The following is a 17,378-nucleotide window of genomic DNA, read 5'->3' as shown; positions in this document are numbered from 1 at the left end:
TTCGTCTGCCATTATTGAAAAGAATTCAGACGATTTGATGAAAGCAACTATTTCATGGCCGTAGGAACCGGGGGGAGCAATTCATTGTCGAGCAAGAAACTTCAAAATGTTTGTGATTTTAAGCAAATTCTCTCTGTTAGACTTCTTCTCGACTTCGTGCGTCTTTGAAAGACATTCTCCAACATCTTTAACCTCCTCCTTTATCGTAAACTCCCTTTCCATTGCCTCTTTATGGCAATCACTTTTCTCGTGTGCGGCGAATTTTGTGGTTGCTTTTTTCCAGTTTTTAAAACCACTTGATATGAAAGCTTTTTCTTTCTTGTGACAACTGAGAGTCTTCTTCTGAAATGATTTTATGCAAGGAAAACAGAATACAACATCTTTGATTTCTACATAATGTAACCAAGACCACCGATCAAACCAGGAGGTATTGAAAGATCTCATCTTTTTACCAAACTTTTTTGCTGGAAAGAAAATATTCCGTGGCTGATTTGGGGTACTACCGATCTCTGGTGTATGCCATTTTTCATGTACAACCTGGGCCTTTTGAACGGGTATTTCTGAGATATCATCTTCTGATGAAGAAGAATCAATAAAGGAAGCAACCTTAACATGTTTGTCTGTTTCTTTGTTTGCAGTTTCCCCCAATTTACCTGTTTCAATAGACTCCTCATTTGTGTTAGACTCCAAGAGTGGGGAAGGACTATCTTGTGATTGTTTTGGTTCAAATGAGCGATGAGGTTCAGAATCCTCAAAGGATAACTTCGAACGCTTTGAAAGAGGTTCCTCATGCTTGTGAATACAGGCAACAAAATGATTAGGTGTCCAACCATCTATTTTTGTAGCAATTGTTTGAGTCCACATGATGTGGATAGCATCCTGATATTCTTTAGTATCAGCACGGTCAAGAGTAACAATAAGCTGATTATGATCTTGCCTGTTTACACCAGGGTTTTGCACCTCGGAGAAAATCGACATGATTGGTTTCTACAAAACGTTAGAAGCTACGAACATATGTAAAAGGCTTGAATAGTAACCGTTCTGGGTTGTTTTTATTGTTTCCTTTTGTAACGAAGCAATCAAATCACCAGTAATTAAACACTCTTCTGACAGGGAACTTTCAAATACATATTGAAGTGAACTTTTGTTTGTGGACATGGTCACAAAAGTGTTTTCATTCGTGTAGCGCTTCAGGTTTGAAACAAGTTCAAACACAATTTGTACCCTGTGGACATGCTCACAAAAGTGTTTTCATTCGTGTAGCGCTTCAGGTTTGAAACAAGTTCAAACACAATTCGTACCCTCATTTCCTTAAAATTGTCCTCATGTCCAAACACAAAAAAAGGAGAAAGTTCTGAATAAACAATTCCCATCACCATATATCTGAATCGGGATAAGCCCAGAAGGAGCATCATTTGGATAAAGCTCTGAGGAAACAGCATCTTTTCGAATATTCGAAGTTGGGATATTAGGTATGCTTGTTGGAAGAGGATATTTCTTTAAAAATTGCCCTTTGAGTCTAACAAGAAAACGTAGTGCTCCCCATCCCTTTTTTCCTGCATTCATTGCTTCTTCGTGCACTTTTTCGAAAAATGCCTTTCTTTCGTCCGTCTGGGCATACATTGTGAAATATAATCAAAGTTAAAACTGTGCGGAATGTTGATCTTACACTGATACGATAGTGTCTACTCTTGGACCAAGAATGAAACAGGTCTTGACAGCCTGAGACTTCACAAGCTTTGAAAAAGTTGTTACACGTCATGACCTACGTCACATTGTGGGTGTTACGTCACTGATAAATAGTACTTCACACATTGTCGGGTTTACCTTTACCATAAACACTGTGATGATAAAAAAAGTCAACAATTCATCATATTAGCTTTACAAAAAGATTTTAAATATATACAAACGTTGAACTGGTATTAGGGCAGTTGGGCATAGACATTTTTGTATCAAGACGAAGTTTCTATGAACAAGCTATCTAATGAATTATTAGACCTTGAAAGTTAGTCAAGGTCACACATATTAGATACCTTTTGATCAGTCGTCCCTTGCGAGATTTTTTCACTTGTATGAGTCGTCAACAAATACCGGTAAAGGACTTTAAACGACACTAGTGCCGGGCACTTGGCAAAGGAACAGTCACTACATATCATAGGTTTGACGCCAGATGCGGAGCTGGGAACGAGAACCGAACCATTACCTCATAATTACGACCTTTTGGATGATGCCCTAAGAAATGTTAAGGCATTAACTGCTTTTCATAATATTTTTTTTTATTTAAGCTAAAGGACAGTCACACTGACTGACTCTGAGTCTCATTGAATTAAATGAACTTTCTGCTTAAAAATAATTATACATTACACTATATGTGAATTTTACTATATGAATTTTTTTTGGGGGGGAAGTATTGGGGGGGGGGGGGGCACCCCCCCCCCCCCCCCCCCGGTTCCTACGGCCATGTATTAAAGTACAAACATCAAAGCTTTGGAAATTTAAAAGTACTTGGTAGCATAGTTTACAAGCTTCATCGTGTCATTTGCAGGGTGACATATTTCAATTGTTTATGATCTTTCATCAAAATTGAGATTTGCAAGATTCTCTCAAATGTCGGTGATCCCAGCTTTCCTAAGACATTTCATGTAACTGATTGAGGCAGAAATGCTCTCCTCCCTGCCGTTCCGTTATTCCGATGGAGCTACGCAACGACAATCCGAATAAGGAAGGAAAGCCTGAGAGATGTGATTTTAAATACACTAAGTAGAAATCTTCTGCTTAGAACATAGCAGTCATCGATCTATTATTCATGATTTCCTAGATCTGCATTGTCGTTAGATAACTAGGAAAGACAACTCTTTAACGAATTGTTAAGATAGTCAAAAGCTTTTTCACTTTAGTATTTCTTTTCTTTCTTTCTATCTTTCTTTTATACAAAAGACACATGTGTATCATAATCGGTAGATATGATAACTTCCCAACGTAACCATTATACAAGAAATAAATTTTTTGGGTGGTATTCTATATTGTCCATGCTACATATCAATGAAATTACATAAAACGGTTTTGAAATATATTTTATAAATAAGTCCGTCTTAAAAGATAATAAATCTTAACATGCCTAACACACGGAAAGAATGGGGTACGTCATTTCAACTGCATGCCCCCCCCCCTTTCCCATCGTCTCCGGCTATGGTTTCATTCATCAGTGTCATCTGATGAACAATGTCAGGTCTTTATGCACGGTTTACTTGTGCATTATATACTGCTATCAATTTTACCTTTTCAGTTGTTGTACATGGACTGTTTTTCTTTTATTATTTTTATCATTATTTTTTTTTTTATATATTTTTGGGAAATGGACGGTTAATTAATCTTATGACTTATTTCACATCATCTCACACATAACTATTCTTCAGACCCGTTGATAAATGCTGGAAATAATTGGATCATCTTTCACTCTTATTCATTTTTAGTTTATCTACATGTATATGATATATAATTGTGTTTAATAATTAATACTTGATATGCAATATACATATACGTTTATGTTTTAAAATTAATGATAAGATATGATTCATTCTCTTGACTCCATTGGGCAATTGAATGAAATATTTGTAACTATATATACACTTGCCATACAAAGGATAGGGCGGTCAGTTGTCCCTGTACGTAGGCGACTTATAAACAACGTATTGCAGACCAGAGTGTCCAGCTGACCATATCTAACGTGGTCATTTTATATCCACAGCGCTGATGTACTACAACAAAATACCATTAGGATGACCTTCTGTAAATGAATTTTTTTCATTGAAATAGTATGTACATACACAAACGTTTTCTCCATCCATCCAGACGGAAACACCAAAGATCCCCTCAGTCGACGGGTTGCCAACAGAAATAAGTTTTATCTCTCAACTTCGCCAGTGCGCAACAGGCCGGCCGATGGGCAGAGGCGAGTGTTCCGTTCAAAAGAAATCACAAATATGTGATTAATGTCCAGCCTGATTATAGCTAACATATAGGAAATCTCCACCTCCCCTGTAATAACTAGCGTAAACACTCGGACTCAGTTCTCCGTGGACATTCTATTGAGAAGAGGTCATTTACAGTTTCCGCATTATAATTTGTCAAATGGGATTTAGATACAATTATTTGCAGTTGGTTTGCGTACGATGTATATGAATGGTGTAGATTGTAAGTGACCATCTTCGCCAGTGACGTTTTCAGACTCGGACAAGCTTTTCTCGCAATGGAAACTAAAACCAATTTTGCCTATTGTCGATCATGGATTATTTTATGCACCATCCTCATTCTAGTACCAGCCTCCCGCGGACATTTGCAAGAGGAATGGAAAAAATATGTGGACTCTCAACTTCATTATCTACGCTCAGAAATTTTACAGTATGTAAAGGACCACACCCTCATTGTAAAGACTTTGTCTGCCCTCAACTGGCATTTGCTCACCCTGAAAATGGATATCAAACAACTTGAAGTTGGGAGAAGTATCTTAAGAGCAAGGATGGACTACTCAGTTTCCAACGTGACCAAACATATTGATACCATCGAAGAAAAACTCAAAGATTTGGAAGAACTTATATCAAGTCATAAACAACCGACTGCGAAACCTGACTTGGGAACTTTGGAGAGCTCCGAGACGGTACAAAGACCGATCCCAACTAGTACACTTAAACCCACGACTACGCCAAAACCGGCAACAATTGCACCAACCACCACGCCTAAACCCACGACCACGCCTAAACCGACGACCACACCTAAACCGACGACCACACCCGAACCGACGACACCAAAGCCACAGGAACCAAGTAAGAAAAATGTTTAACATCTGACATAGCTCAAAACAGAGCTAATATTCTAACAATGCAGTATACATTCATACGCGGGATCCTCATCCATTATCTCAGAAAAGAGGGATATAGTTCCCAATATAATATGTTATATTCATAAGGAGCTTAATATCTTACCATCTGATACAAACTAAATGGAAAAGAAATTCACCAGGGAACCCCCCCCCCAAAAAAAAACCACACCTAAAAATGCTTTTTCGGTTTATTTTAAAGGGATACCAAGTAAGGGCCATTTTGTTCCTTTTCCTTTCGGAAGTCCAAATGACGCGTACTTGCCATATTAAGTATACAATAACAATTTTGTGCATTTATCTGGATTTATTTACAAGTTCAAAACATTCAAATTACGTCCCTTGAAGTTTTGCTTCCTGGAAAAAAATTCAATCTGCTATTATATATAAGTTGGCTTCTAGTGCAACTTTTTATCGACATGCTATCATTTCGAAGTTGATACATATCATACATTTATCTTTTATGCAATATTAGAAAGAAATAAGGTGACGATTAAGCAAATGATTTCAATATAATCTTCTGGGGGTATTTAAAAAAAAAAAAAAAAAGCCGGGCATTTATTAATTTTGTTTTACCAGTATCAAACTTTGTCATACCTATATTGTTAAAATACATGAATATGCATCCGTTTCATTTGATGATCAATCTGTGTTGCTTGTGTTGTGTTAAAACAACTAACAGTTACGGGGTTTTGGGAAACATAGAAAGGCATAGTTTAAGTGTACAAAGATCGAGTTACACACACTAGCTTTTTTACTGTAAGTTTTTTCTTCTTCTAATGATTCTCTGTCAAATTAGATTGTATTACTGACCTCCTCAAAAAGTCTTGAATAATTTCACCCATTTATCAAACAGCAATTTAAATGTTGTTTGTGTTCGTATCATTCAAAGTGTAAATGAGGAAAACATGAAATGCTATGTAGATATATTTATTATCCAGCTGACAAACAACGTTGGCCATGAACCGAAGGTAACCACGAAGGAAAAGATTATTCCGGGATAATGTAGCAATTATGAGTGATTTATCTACTATCGTTCCCAGCAGAAAGGGAAATAGATTATTTGAGAAAACAACAAAATATATCTTGAAATAGTCAAACGTCTGCCATTGTAAATATAATGATTTATTGCTTCTTACAGACAGTATCAGGTCTCTAATGCCTTAGTTTCAATTTGATTGAACGTTGAATCCAGGAAGTCGTCACATGCCAATTTATTAACAATTTCTTGCTTGGTCATCGCGTTCAGAACTCCCCAAAGTTAGATTTAATGGTATTCTCGTGCAGATAACAGTTCTTTCTTATCTCCATCGATACGATTGAAGAATTCAAGAACGGTGGGTATTTAGAGGTTCGTGAATTCTTGGCACGTCGATACAGACCGATATGAAGTCAATCACCGCACAAACATAATTAGAAAACACTCAAAATAAATACGTAAACAAATAAATAAGTAAACAAATAGATAAATAAATTCTTCGATTTTGTGTACAGACAAGTTCAACAAAAATCAGGTGCCCGGCAATTTATTAAAATGGTTGATTAATTCCATACTGTTTAACGCCCCTCTCTTTTGAGCAGGGGGGATGAAGTGTTGATGAAAAGCGTGTAACTGTTTGCATTGTATGATTAAACAAATGAAATACAATTTTGAAATGTTTTAAATTTTCAGAACTTCGTCTTGCCAATGGATCAAACGAAGGAGAAGGTCGTGTGGAGGTGTTTTATAACGGACAATGGGGCACGGTCTGCGCCGACAACTTCGAGCTGTACGAGGCCAAAGTCATCTGTAAAATGCTGGGATTGTAAGTTATCATCACCGTGTTTGTAAAGCTGGATAAATTTTCAATTGTGAAAATCAATACATTATATATTTTACATGTAAGATTACTTTCCTGTCCCTGTATCTGATGGAAGCATATTGATGACAAATTGAAAATGAAAATAATAATCTTATGTCGAACTTGAATTTAAGTCGGCTTACGTGTGTGAGGTACACTGTACTAAGTTGTAAGAAATAATGCATCGTACATAATTTAGGACATGTTAAGTCTTACGAGAAATTAAGGTCATATATGCGGCGTTTCTGACATCTTGTCTCTAATGAAGAGTTCTTATATGGTTTACGAAATAGGTTTAAAATTTATGTTGTAGTAATATTACCATTCTTTGTATAGTGACTTGGGTGGCTCAGTGGTTAGTAAATCTAACAACTCGTAATGCAACGGTCCCGGGTTCAATACCAGATTGTAATATTTTCTTGCCTTCTTTGCTACGTTCTATAAATCTTATCTGATTAGAAATACATTTTTACTTGCAACAACTAGGAACTCTCAAAATATGCCAACTCTAAAACAGACATGTGGATACACCCAAAGATTTTTTGCAGAAACGAGATAGATCATAAATGAATATTTCGAAGAATTATATTGTTGAGAAACGTCACAAATGTCATGATCACCCCCCCCCCCCCTCCCCACCCGGTGACATAAGACACGCTCTAACCACCGAGTCACGTGACTGGTTAAGTCCTGCATTCGACATAAAATATTTCTTTATCAATTGGCAGTAGTACGCTTCCGTTGTTATAACCCCCCTCCCCCGGAAAAACAGGACCGGGATAGATTTCCCCCATAGAGAGAAAAAAAAAGCCCCTGCATACACTTTCCCCCCAGAAAAACGGGCCGGGGTTTCCCCCTATGCGGAAAAATCGCCCTAGTATACAAATTCCCCATAAACGAATATATATATATATATATAATATATATATATATATATATATATATATAAAGCACAAACAAACAATTATAACACCCAACCTTACGTTTACCCCTAGGATCTAAACGATACATGTGAAAATCAATTAATTAATATATAAAGCACTAAATAATCACAACTAGGTACTGAAAATTTTCGCCCCAGCCCGGGGTCGAACCAGCGACCTACGGCACCCACCGCCTAGCAAGATTGTCAAACCAGTGCGTAAGTCCACTCGGCCACAACGACTTCCCTCATATATATATATAATCCAAATAGAAAGAGTTGATATCACACAGTCAAAATAATTCAATAAAACAAGCAGGGAAATCTACAGTTCCAAAATATATTTAATATATTTTGGAACTGTTGATTTTCCTGCTTTTTTTATTGAATTATATATATATATATATATATATATATATATATATATATATATATATATATATGTGTGTGTGTGTGTGTGTGTGTGTGTGTGTGTATGTATGTATGTATTTATATATATACATATATATATACACGTATTTGAGATATTGAAGTTGGGTGTATACGCTGAAAACTTTGAATTGCATGTTGTAAATACAATAATACAATATGCTTCCCAAAATACTTTAACGATGGTCAATATCATAGCTTTTTCGTAAAAAGTCGACTAAAAGATATACAATTAAGCTATCTGAAAAGTAAAATAGATACACTGTACAAATAAACGTAATTTAATTTTCCCATTTATTTGAATTCGAAAATTTAAATAAAAAAACATTAACTTCTTCCCAACTTCACTATTTCAAATGTTAGATACTAGTATAGATAACGGCATTTGAAGACTTGAGATATCTTTTTTTTTTTTTTTTTTTAAAGATGGCCCATTGCACTAAAATTTTATTTAATGGCTCGTTTAAGCAACTCATATGAAGCATGATTTCATCATCGTAAAAGTGATTCAAGCTCTCAATTACTTTAAATGATTTTTTGTTATTTTTTCCAGAATGATTGAAAAGGGTGTTTTGTTTGCAGATAAAAAATGCTACAGTCTAAATTTCGCTGTGGTTTGATGCATGATATAAATATCTAATAAAACATGCCTAAACAACTCAGATAGACGCTCTAATTTTTTAGGGGAAAATATTTGTGAAAATTCAAAATGTTATTTGTTAATACCGAGCTAAGCTCGGCCGGGTCGACGGTCCGTCCGTGAAGCAAGGCAACACGTATGTAAAAGAAGAAAAGAAAAAACCCGGAGAAAATCAGCAAATGAATAGAGATAATCTCTACATACGTTCACTGAAAATTATGTAATCCATATGGGCGGCGCCATATTGCTTTGTTAATTAGTTGCTTCTAGAGTTATTCGTGTTTTAATTTTGAATGTCAGAAATACAAGACTGACGTGTAATTTGTAACGCAAACACCCAGTTTGTTAAAAATGAATAGTGTGATTGTTACTGTTACAGTTTTTAACCAATTATCAAATAGAAAAACACTAATACGACTAAATAAATGCACGAATATATAGGGAAAATATTTAAAAATCTCCTCAAGAACCACTGGACCAGAAAAATTCTAATTTACATGAAAGCTTTCTGATATAGTGCAGATTCAAGTTTATCAAAATCATGGAATCAGGGGTAGGATAGGACCACAATTAGGGATCAAAGTTTTTACATACGAGTATTTAGGGAAAATCTTTAAAAATCTTCTCAAGAACTACTGGGCTAGAAAAGTTCAAATTTACATTAAAGCTTCCTGACATAGAATAGATCCAAGTTTGTGCAAATCATAGTTCCAGGGGGTAGGGTGGGCGGAGCTCTCCCTATAGGTAACACGTATATAATGTATGTTTAAAAGGAAAATATAGGAAAATAATGAAAAATTAAACCATACCTATGGAACTTGAAAAGTTTGGTACCAATGGCGTCGATTCGAATACATGCACGTGGACATGTATTTTTCTATTTTGAATCTTGTGTACCCAAGTTAACGTCGTTCTGAGATGTTACATGAAATCCGTAAAATCATGTAAATCTTTTTTTTTTTTTTTAATCATAAAATAATCATTCAAAACGCGATTGTACAATGCAACGTCTCCCTATGTTTATGTATTTGCTAAACACCGACGCTGAATATGACGTCACAATGCACTGTTTACATCAGTTGCATAGCGTTTCCCGCGTTCAATAAATAGGCGGATCAAAAATGTCTAAAGTTAGAATACTTTGATTGAGCTCTGTCCTCACACGTTAGGTGCTAATTTTTCGAGATATTTTCTGTCCTGTTATGGATCTAGATACTAATGCCAATGTTTTTTGTTTCGCCCTCAAACACGGTCACGCCGTCAGACATATTGATATACGATATATTTACGCTTACTTTTTACCACTTTGAATTTATTGGTTAATTTTGTTTTAACTGCCTTTTAATTTGAAACGGGGTGTATTGTTGTTTATAATTGTTTGATTTGAAAGAGAAAAATGTCGAGATTAAATGTGACGTCACAATGCATGATTTACGTCGACTGGCGTTATATTCCCCGCTTTAAATGAATAGGCGGATCCTGTAGAACTGTTATCCTCGTATATCCCCCTTTAATACCGAGCGAAACTCGGACGGACCGAAGGCCCGTCCGCGAAGCGAGGCTCTAAGGGTAACACGTATGTAAAAGAAAAAAAGTCAAAATCAACAAAATAAAAAGAGATAATCTCTATATACTTTCACCGAAATTTTCGTGATCCATATGGGCGCCGCCATTTATTTTTTCATTACCTGCTTCAACAGTTATTCGTGTTTTATTTTGAATGCCAATAATAGAAGACTCTGACGTGCAATTCGTAATTTAAACACCCAATTTGTTCAAAGTGAATAGTATAATTATCATTGTAACAGGTTTTAGCAAATATATACATATAAAACCGTAATACGACTAAATAGATGAACGAGTTCATGAGTTTCTTTGAATAAGAATATACGATAAAATTACGGTTACTTTTTTACGATTTTGAATTTATTGGTTAATTTTGTTTAGTTTTAACGGCCTTTTTCATTGCATACGGAATGTATTATTGTTGTTTATAATTGTTTGCTTTGAAAAAGAGAGAAAAGTCGAGGCTAAATGTGACGTCACAATGCGCAGTTTACGTCGCCTTGCGTTTTATTTCCCGCGTTCAATGAATAGGCGTATCCTGTAAAACTGTTGTCCCCATATAAACCTCTTTAATATTGAGATGTTACTGGGTGTTTAGCGCAAGGAAAATTTCATTCAAAACATATATTTTTAAATGAATCATAATCTACCGTACTTAACGGAATTATGATTACCACTTGGGACACTCCAATGATCATTGTATGCTTCGCTCGGTCCAACTGTCACACCGTCCGTATACATATTATTTAGATGTTATTATATACCCATCAATGTATCGTTCGTTGATACTGTGGATTTCACAGCGTGTGATCCGGTTTTCCGGATCACCACACTGTGGTTTAGTATCCTCTGAAACTGATGCCGTCACAATGACGTCACAATGCATAAACGCAATGTTATTTGTGAAAAATGTTGACCGCGTCACAAAACAAAACTGCGTACACAAAACATAAATTTCATGGTATGCCTGTGTTTTTGATAATTTGGATTACATTTATTATCTTATAAATGTGGATTTATACGAAAGCCGGATAGGCTCATTTTTTAAAAGTAAAAAAAAAAAAAAATCTAACTCGTTATAACGAGTTCGTATCTCGTTATAACGAGTTAATTATCTCGTTATAACGAGTTAGTATCTCGTTATAACGAGTTAGTTATCTCGTTATAACGAGTTAGTTATCTCGTTATAACGACTTAATTATCTCGTTATAACGAGTTAATATCTCGTTATAACGAGTTAGTTATCTCGTTATAACGAGTTAATACGGAAGTTCCGAAATATCAGCTCTTTTGTGATGGAGGTACGTTCAGTATTCTGTTGAACGCTTGGGTGGGTACAAGATGTATATTATAGACTAGCTATGTAAATCAGAATAAAAGTTATGAAAGCGTAAATTTTGTTTATATCAGCTGTTGGTATACATTAAACTGACCATATGGAGAATAATATTTGTTCGAATTAGGCCATTAATTTAATTAAATATGAATTGATTTTTTATTTCCTTTTCTGCACTAGTGATACTTTAATCAAAGAAAGATGGTGATGATCGATCTTTGTTTGAGCTATTTTATCATCGAATACTAATAAACTTACTAAAATTGTGTGTCCCAGCAGTTTGGGTGGTTGCATGATGTCTGATGATCATCCTTTAGGAAATATATGAAGACAACGATAAACATTTGTACCCACCGCGTGTGCACGAAAGTATGTTTTGCGTCTCACTGTGCATAAGAGTTCCACAAAGGGAAAGAACCTTTGGGCAACTCGGAAATTGCGTATTATCTCGTTATAACGAGTTAGTTATCTCATTATAACGAGTTAATTATCTCGTTATAATGAGTTAGTATCTCGTAATAACGAGTTAATTGTCTCGTTATGACGAGTTAATTATCTCGTTATAACGAGTTAGTTATCTCGTTATAACGACTTAATTATCTCGTTTTAACGAGTTAGTATCTCGTTATAACGAGTTAATTATCTCGTTATAACGAGTTAATTATCTCGTTATAACGAGTTAATTATCTCGTTATAACGAGATAATTAACTCGTTATAACAAGTTAGTATCTCCTTATAACGAAATAATTAACTCGTTATAACGTGATAATGAACTTGCAATAGCAAGATATATTATGGAAACTTTGTAGGTCCTTTTCAAGATTGTTCCTGAAATCTAAGATTAATTTTTAAACAAGTCGTTGCAATAATACAATTACATGTACTTAAAGAAATAAAAAAGAACCATTAAGAGAATCTGAAAATGTGTTCTTAATCTAGATTTTTCAGAGTTAAAAACACATATCAACTTTGTAAATGTTGGTAAAAATGCGTGTATGCTGTGAAAGTAAATCACCACAGTACCCTGTATATTAATTTACCGATGTTTGTAAGTAAATATATTACTTATCGGTTATACCTTTTTATGGTGATATAACATAAATAAATCCAAGCTGCTGTTGGCTTGGGTCTATTAAAAGCGTGAATTTAAAGTACATGTAGTATTAATTTTCTTTGCAAGACAGATATGTCCTGCTACCTGCTCTATCTTCATGAAAAAGTGAAGATAACGAACAGTGATCAATCTCATAACTCCTATAAGGAATACAAATTTTAACAAGAGGCCCAAGGGCCTAGAATCGCTCTTCTGATAAATTGTACAACCCCACCATTTCTATTCTTAGCCTCTTAGTATTCTAAATCTTTACTTAAATCCTAAGAATTAAAAAAAAAGTAGGTCAATGTGACCTACTTTTTGGTTCACACATTTTGAGAACCCAAGAAATATTAAGTGACAAAGTTTGATGATTTTAAGCCAATTAGTATCTGAATATTGAAATATAGCTGTCAAATTCCAATCGTAGGTCAAGTTGACCTACTTTTTGGTCGAAACCCTTTGAACATGCAAGACCCAACAACTGACAAAGTTTGATGACTGTAGGTCAAATAGTATCTGAAATATATAAATATAGCCGTCAAATTCCAAAAGTAGGTCAAGGTGACCTACTTTTTGGTCGACACACTCCGTAGACTCAAGATGCATCAACAGTCAAAGTTTGATGATTGTAGGTCAATTAGTGACTGAAATATATAAATATAACTGTCAAATGCCAAAAGTAGGTCACAGTGACCTACTTTTTCGTCGATGCACTCCGAAGACTCAAGATGCATCAACTGACAAAGTTTGATGATTGTAGGTCAAATAGTGTCTGAAATATAGTAATTTAGCTGTCAAATACCAAAAGTAGGTCACGATGACCTACTTTTTGGTCGACACAAACCGAAGACTGAAGACGCATCAACTGACAAAGTTTGATGATCCTAGGTTTTACAGTGCCCAAAATATGCATCTAAAATTGAAAATGTGAAATTTGAATATCTGCAAAATTCAAAAAGTAGGTCACTGTGACCTCCTTTTTTTATAAATATGTTTCAATGCCTCAAGATGCATCAACTTAAAAGATTTGATGATTCTAAACCTCTCGATATTTGAAATAACAACTTAAAATATATCTATAAATGATAAGCCATAAAATTCAGAAAGTAGGTCACGGTGACCTATTTTTCAGTTGACGCATTTCAAGGTCCCATGATCCACCAACTGACAAGTTTTGATGATCATAGGCTTCAAAGTGTCCAAGATATGCATCAAAATTAATTTTAAAATAAATACCTGCTAAATTCAAAAAGTAGATCACCGTGACCTACTTTTGAGACAACTTGACACAAGGTCCTAAGATGCATCAACTGTCAAAATTTGATGATCTTAGTCCTTATAATGACTAAAATATCAAAGATTTAAGGAAATATAAATTTAGGTCAACTTTGAAGTGACCTTGAGACCACGCCCTTTGCCCCAGGGTAATGCCTTGAACAATTTTTAATCTACAACATATCCTCATCCTTATGTGTAAGTTTGGTGATAATATGCCCAGTGGTTCTTGAGAAGAAGATTTTTTAGCAACCACTACTTTTGTTTGTATTTTCCTGATTATCTCCCCTTGTTAAAGGGTCACATCCCTCTATTTAGTTTGTATGAAAGCCCTTGGGCCAATGCTACCCTGTAACAAAATTGACCAAGGGGTTCTTGAGTTATAGCCCTTTTTCTAAAAAGTTTACGCACACCGCACACCGCACAAATGGCCATAGCATTAGCTCTTTGAGCCTTCGGCTCAGAAGAGCTAAAAATGGGCAAATACGGACCCCTGCATATACCAGAGTTGGGATCAGGTGCCTAGGAGGAGTAAGCACCCCCTGCCGACCGGTCACATCCGCCAAGAGCACTATATCTTGATCAGGTAAACGGAGTAATCCGTAGTCAGAATCCGCGCGTCAAGAATAACCTAACAATTGGTATGAAACACATCAGACAGCATTTGACCCATGAATGATTCTATTATTTATTAGTGGATTGATAATTCAAGCACGTAGAACTGTTTTCAAAGTGAGAGAAGTGATAGGGGTAATCTTCTGGGAAGTTGACGTCACAATTGTCTATACATGTAATTCTTGACAAGCAAAATCAAATAAAAAAGAATGAAAATCCAAACTTTAAAATCCGGGATGGGGTGGGGGCAAGTGAAAGCGCACACCCACAGTATTGTAAACAGAGGGAGTGGGGGCGGGGTTTAGCGAGTATTCGTCCTTTTCTACATGAGTTCAATTCATTATATCAATTGGTAGGACGTTCTTTACAGAGTAATTTCAACCACGGATTACTTGTTTACCTGATTATTAAAACATTGTTGTGACGTTAGTTCTTTGTCTTGACAGTACTTTATTTTTCATACTGTACTGAACATAGTCCAGTACTGTTTTAGATAGAACAATATTTTAAGTAAGATACAAGACTCCGATGGTCTATTATGTCAGATACGGGACTGATCACTCGCCGCTACGCGGATCGTGCCAGTCCCGTATCTGACATGATAGACCATCGGAGTCTTGTATTTCTTACAGATGTATTTATTAAAGGTGGAATAGCACGTGTTCGTGTTTATTTATACGTGTAATCTATTGGTTGTAATGCTGGTCACCTTGTCAGGTGACATTTAAATATTCATAGCACGGGTTTTAACTGACCGCTGTTAGCGCGGAAAGACTTATAGCCATTCGAAGGCTCTTTTAAGTGCAGATAACGTCTTTTTTACTCTCTCTATGACACGTAATATGGGCGATTCGGGTGACGAGCTGACTTTAGATACTGATAGATTGACAAAAGAAAACACAGGAGGGAATTCTACACTGGAAGTCTCAGATATTGTCAAATTATTTACGGGAGTTATACAGTCCCAATTTAAAACTTTTTCGGGACAATTAAAAGCCGAGCAGTCAGAGTCGATTTCAAAGAAGCTAAAAAAAAAAAATTCTCTGCACAAGATTAAGTCCGAAGGTAACCGAATTCAATTTGAGTTTAATGCTGAGTTACTAGAGGGCTTAGAGAAATTAGAGTCGAGAGCCTTTGATTTGAAAGATTCGGAGTCATTGAGCATTATTTCCGACCTAAGTAAAAAACTGAAAACTCGTCAGAAGCATATACGCATAGCAGACTCGTCTCCTGCAGGGTGGAAAACCGTCAACGAATATCAGTGTAACGAAATCGCAGACAACTCTGATGATGAAAAGAAGATCCGCAGTGCAGAAAACAGGGCCCTCAGACACCAAAAGCAGAACAAGAGATTTCAGCCTTATGGGACGCAAAAAACACCAGCAGCAGCGGGATCTCCAGCTCAATTGGCTTTTCCTGGGGCTTCTAATACTTTTCAACCCTTTCCTGCGTTTCAACAGCAGCAACAACAGCCATTTCTCTACGGCCAGGGCAGAAACAAGCAGTCAAGAAGACAGCCTATGCCGTACGACGTTTGTTTCAACTGTTTCGCAACAGGGCACTGGAAGTCCAACTGCCCAAAGAGAAAGGCCACTCAAAGTCAATGATAAGTATACAGGTTGTTTGACTTGTGTTGTTGAAAAGAGTAAAACGGAATGCGGTATAAAACATAGTCTAAAAAGGCATTACAGTAAATGGGAGGAAATAGGGGCTTTTCAATATATTTTGAAAATAGTACATTCTGGTTATGAAATTCCTTTTGTCTCCATACCACCGTCTATGAATTTTAGAAATAATAAATCTGCACAAATTAACGCTGATTTTGTCACATCAGAAATATCTCAGTTAATTAAGGCGGGTTGTGTCGTAGAAGTTACAAACAAACCATATATTGTAAGTCCTCTCAGCGTAGCAGAAAACAGGTCGAAAAAGAGATTGATACTAGATTTGAGTAGACTGAATAATTATGTGAGATATGAAAAAATAAAGTTCGAAGATTGGAAAACAGCCATCGATTATTTTGAAAAAGATTGTTATTGCTTAAAATTTGATCTTAAATCCGGTTACCATCATATAGATATATCTGATAGTTTCCAAACATATCTCGGGTTCTCATGGAATGACAAGTTTTATTGTTATACCGTGCTTCCGTTTGGTTTGTCATCCGCTCCATTTATTTTTACGAAATGTCTAAGACCTATTGTTAAATTCTGGAGAAAAAGGGGAATTAAAATAGTTCTTTACCTAGATGACGGTTTCGTATTCGCATCATCTAAACATGAATGTTTGTCAGTTTCTGAATTCATCAAAAGTAGTTTATCAGAATTTGGGCTACTTATCAATATTGAAAAATCAGTATTTTATCCAACTCAGAATTTAGAATGGTTAGGAATTTTGTGGGATTCAAAGTCTTTTTCTATTTTAGTGCCCAAAAGACGTCTTGACGACACAGTTGCTTCTTTACAGCAATTGATGAAGTGTTTTCCTAAAGTGACGGCGAGACAATTGGCGAGAGTTGTGGGAAAAATAATGTCAATGTCACCAGTTATGGGTAACATATGTAGCATTATGACAAGATTCTCTTCTATAGAGATAGCATTTAGAAAGTCATGGGACGAAAATATTGTATTTACGCATAAGAATGAGGTTCTAAATGAATGTAATTTTTGGCTACAATGTATACATTCAGAAAAAACACGATATTTACACACGCCGATTAAGAAAAGTGTCATTATTTACTCTGACGCAAGTAGTTCCGCTTCAGGAGCTTACACGGTTGAA

The 17,378-nt window shown here is 35.7% G+C and overlaps 2 protein-coding genes across 4 annotated transcripts in view; both read left to right on the top strand.

Moving 5' to 3' along the window:
- The first annotated feature begins 3,122 nt into the window (after nucleotides 1-3,122).
- Nucleotides 3,123-17,378, top strand: part of LOC125680871 (soluble scavenger receptor cysteine-rich domain-containing protein SSC5D-like) — a 22,845-nt gene continuing 8,589 nt past the window's right edge. Inside the window, exons 1-2 of the mRNA XM_048920672.2 lie at nucleotides 3,123-4,823; nucleotides 6,549-6,681. Of these exons, the coding sequence (XP_048776629.1) occupies nucleotides 4,250-4,823; nucleotides 6,549-6,681 (707 nt within the window). The 5' untranslated portion in view covers nucleotides 3,123-4,249. The remainder of the gene's footprint in view (nucleotides 4,824-6,548; nucleotides 6,682-17,378) is intronic.
- Nucleotides 15,227-17,378, top strand: part of LOC125680870 (uncharacterized) — a 4,693-nt gene continuing 2,541 nt past the window's right edge. Inside the window, exon 1 of one of the 3 annotated variants that reach the window (XM_048920669.2) lies at nucleotides 15,227-17,148. In XM_048920669.2, the coding sequence (XP_048776626.2) occupies nucleotides 15,885-17,148 (1,264 nt within the window). In that variant the 5' untranslated portion in view covers nucleotides 15,227-15,884. The remainder of the gene's footprint in view (nucleotides 17,149-17,378) is intronic. The other 2 variants (XM_048920670.2, XM_048920671.2) reach the window with 2 other exon arrangements.

This window comes from Ostrea edulis, chromosome 2, assembly GCF_947568905.1.
Source record: "Ostrea edulis chromosome 2, xbOstEdul1.1, whole genome shotgun sequence".
In the NCBI taxonomy this organism is placed as follows: Eukaryota; Metazoa; Mollusca; class Bivalvia; order Ostreida; family Ostreidae; genus Ostrea; species Ostrea edulis.
Note: the sequence above shows the minus strand (reverse complement) of the source record. Positions and strands in the feature narration are given on the sequence as shown.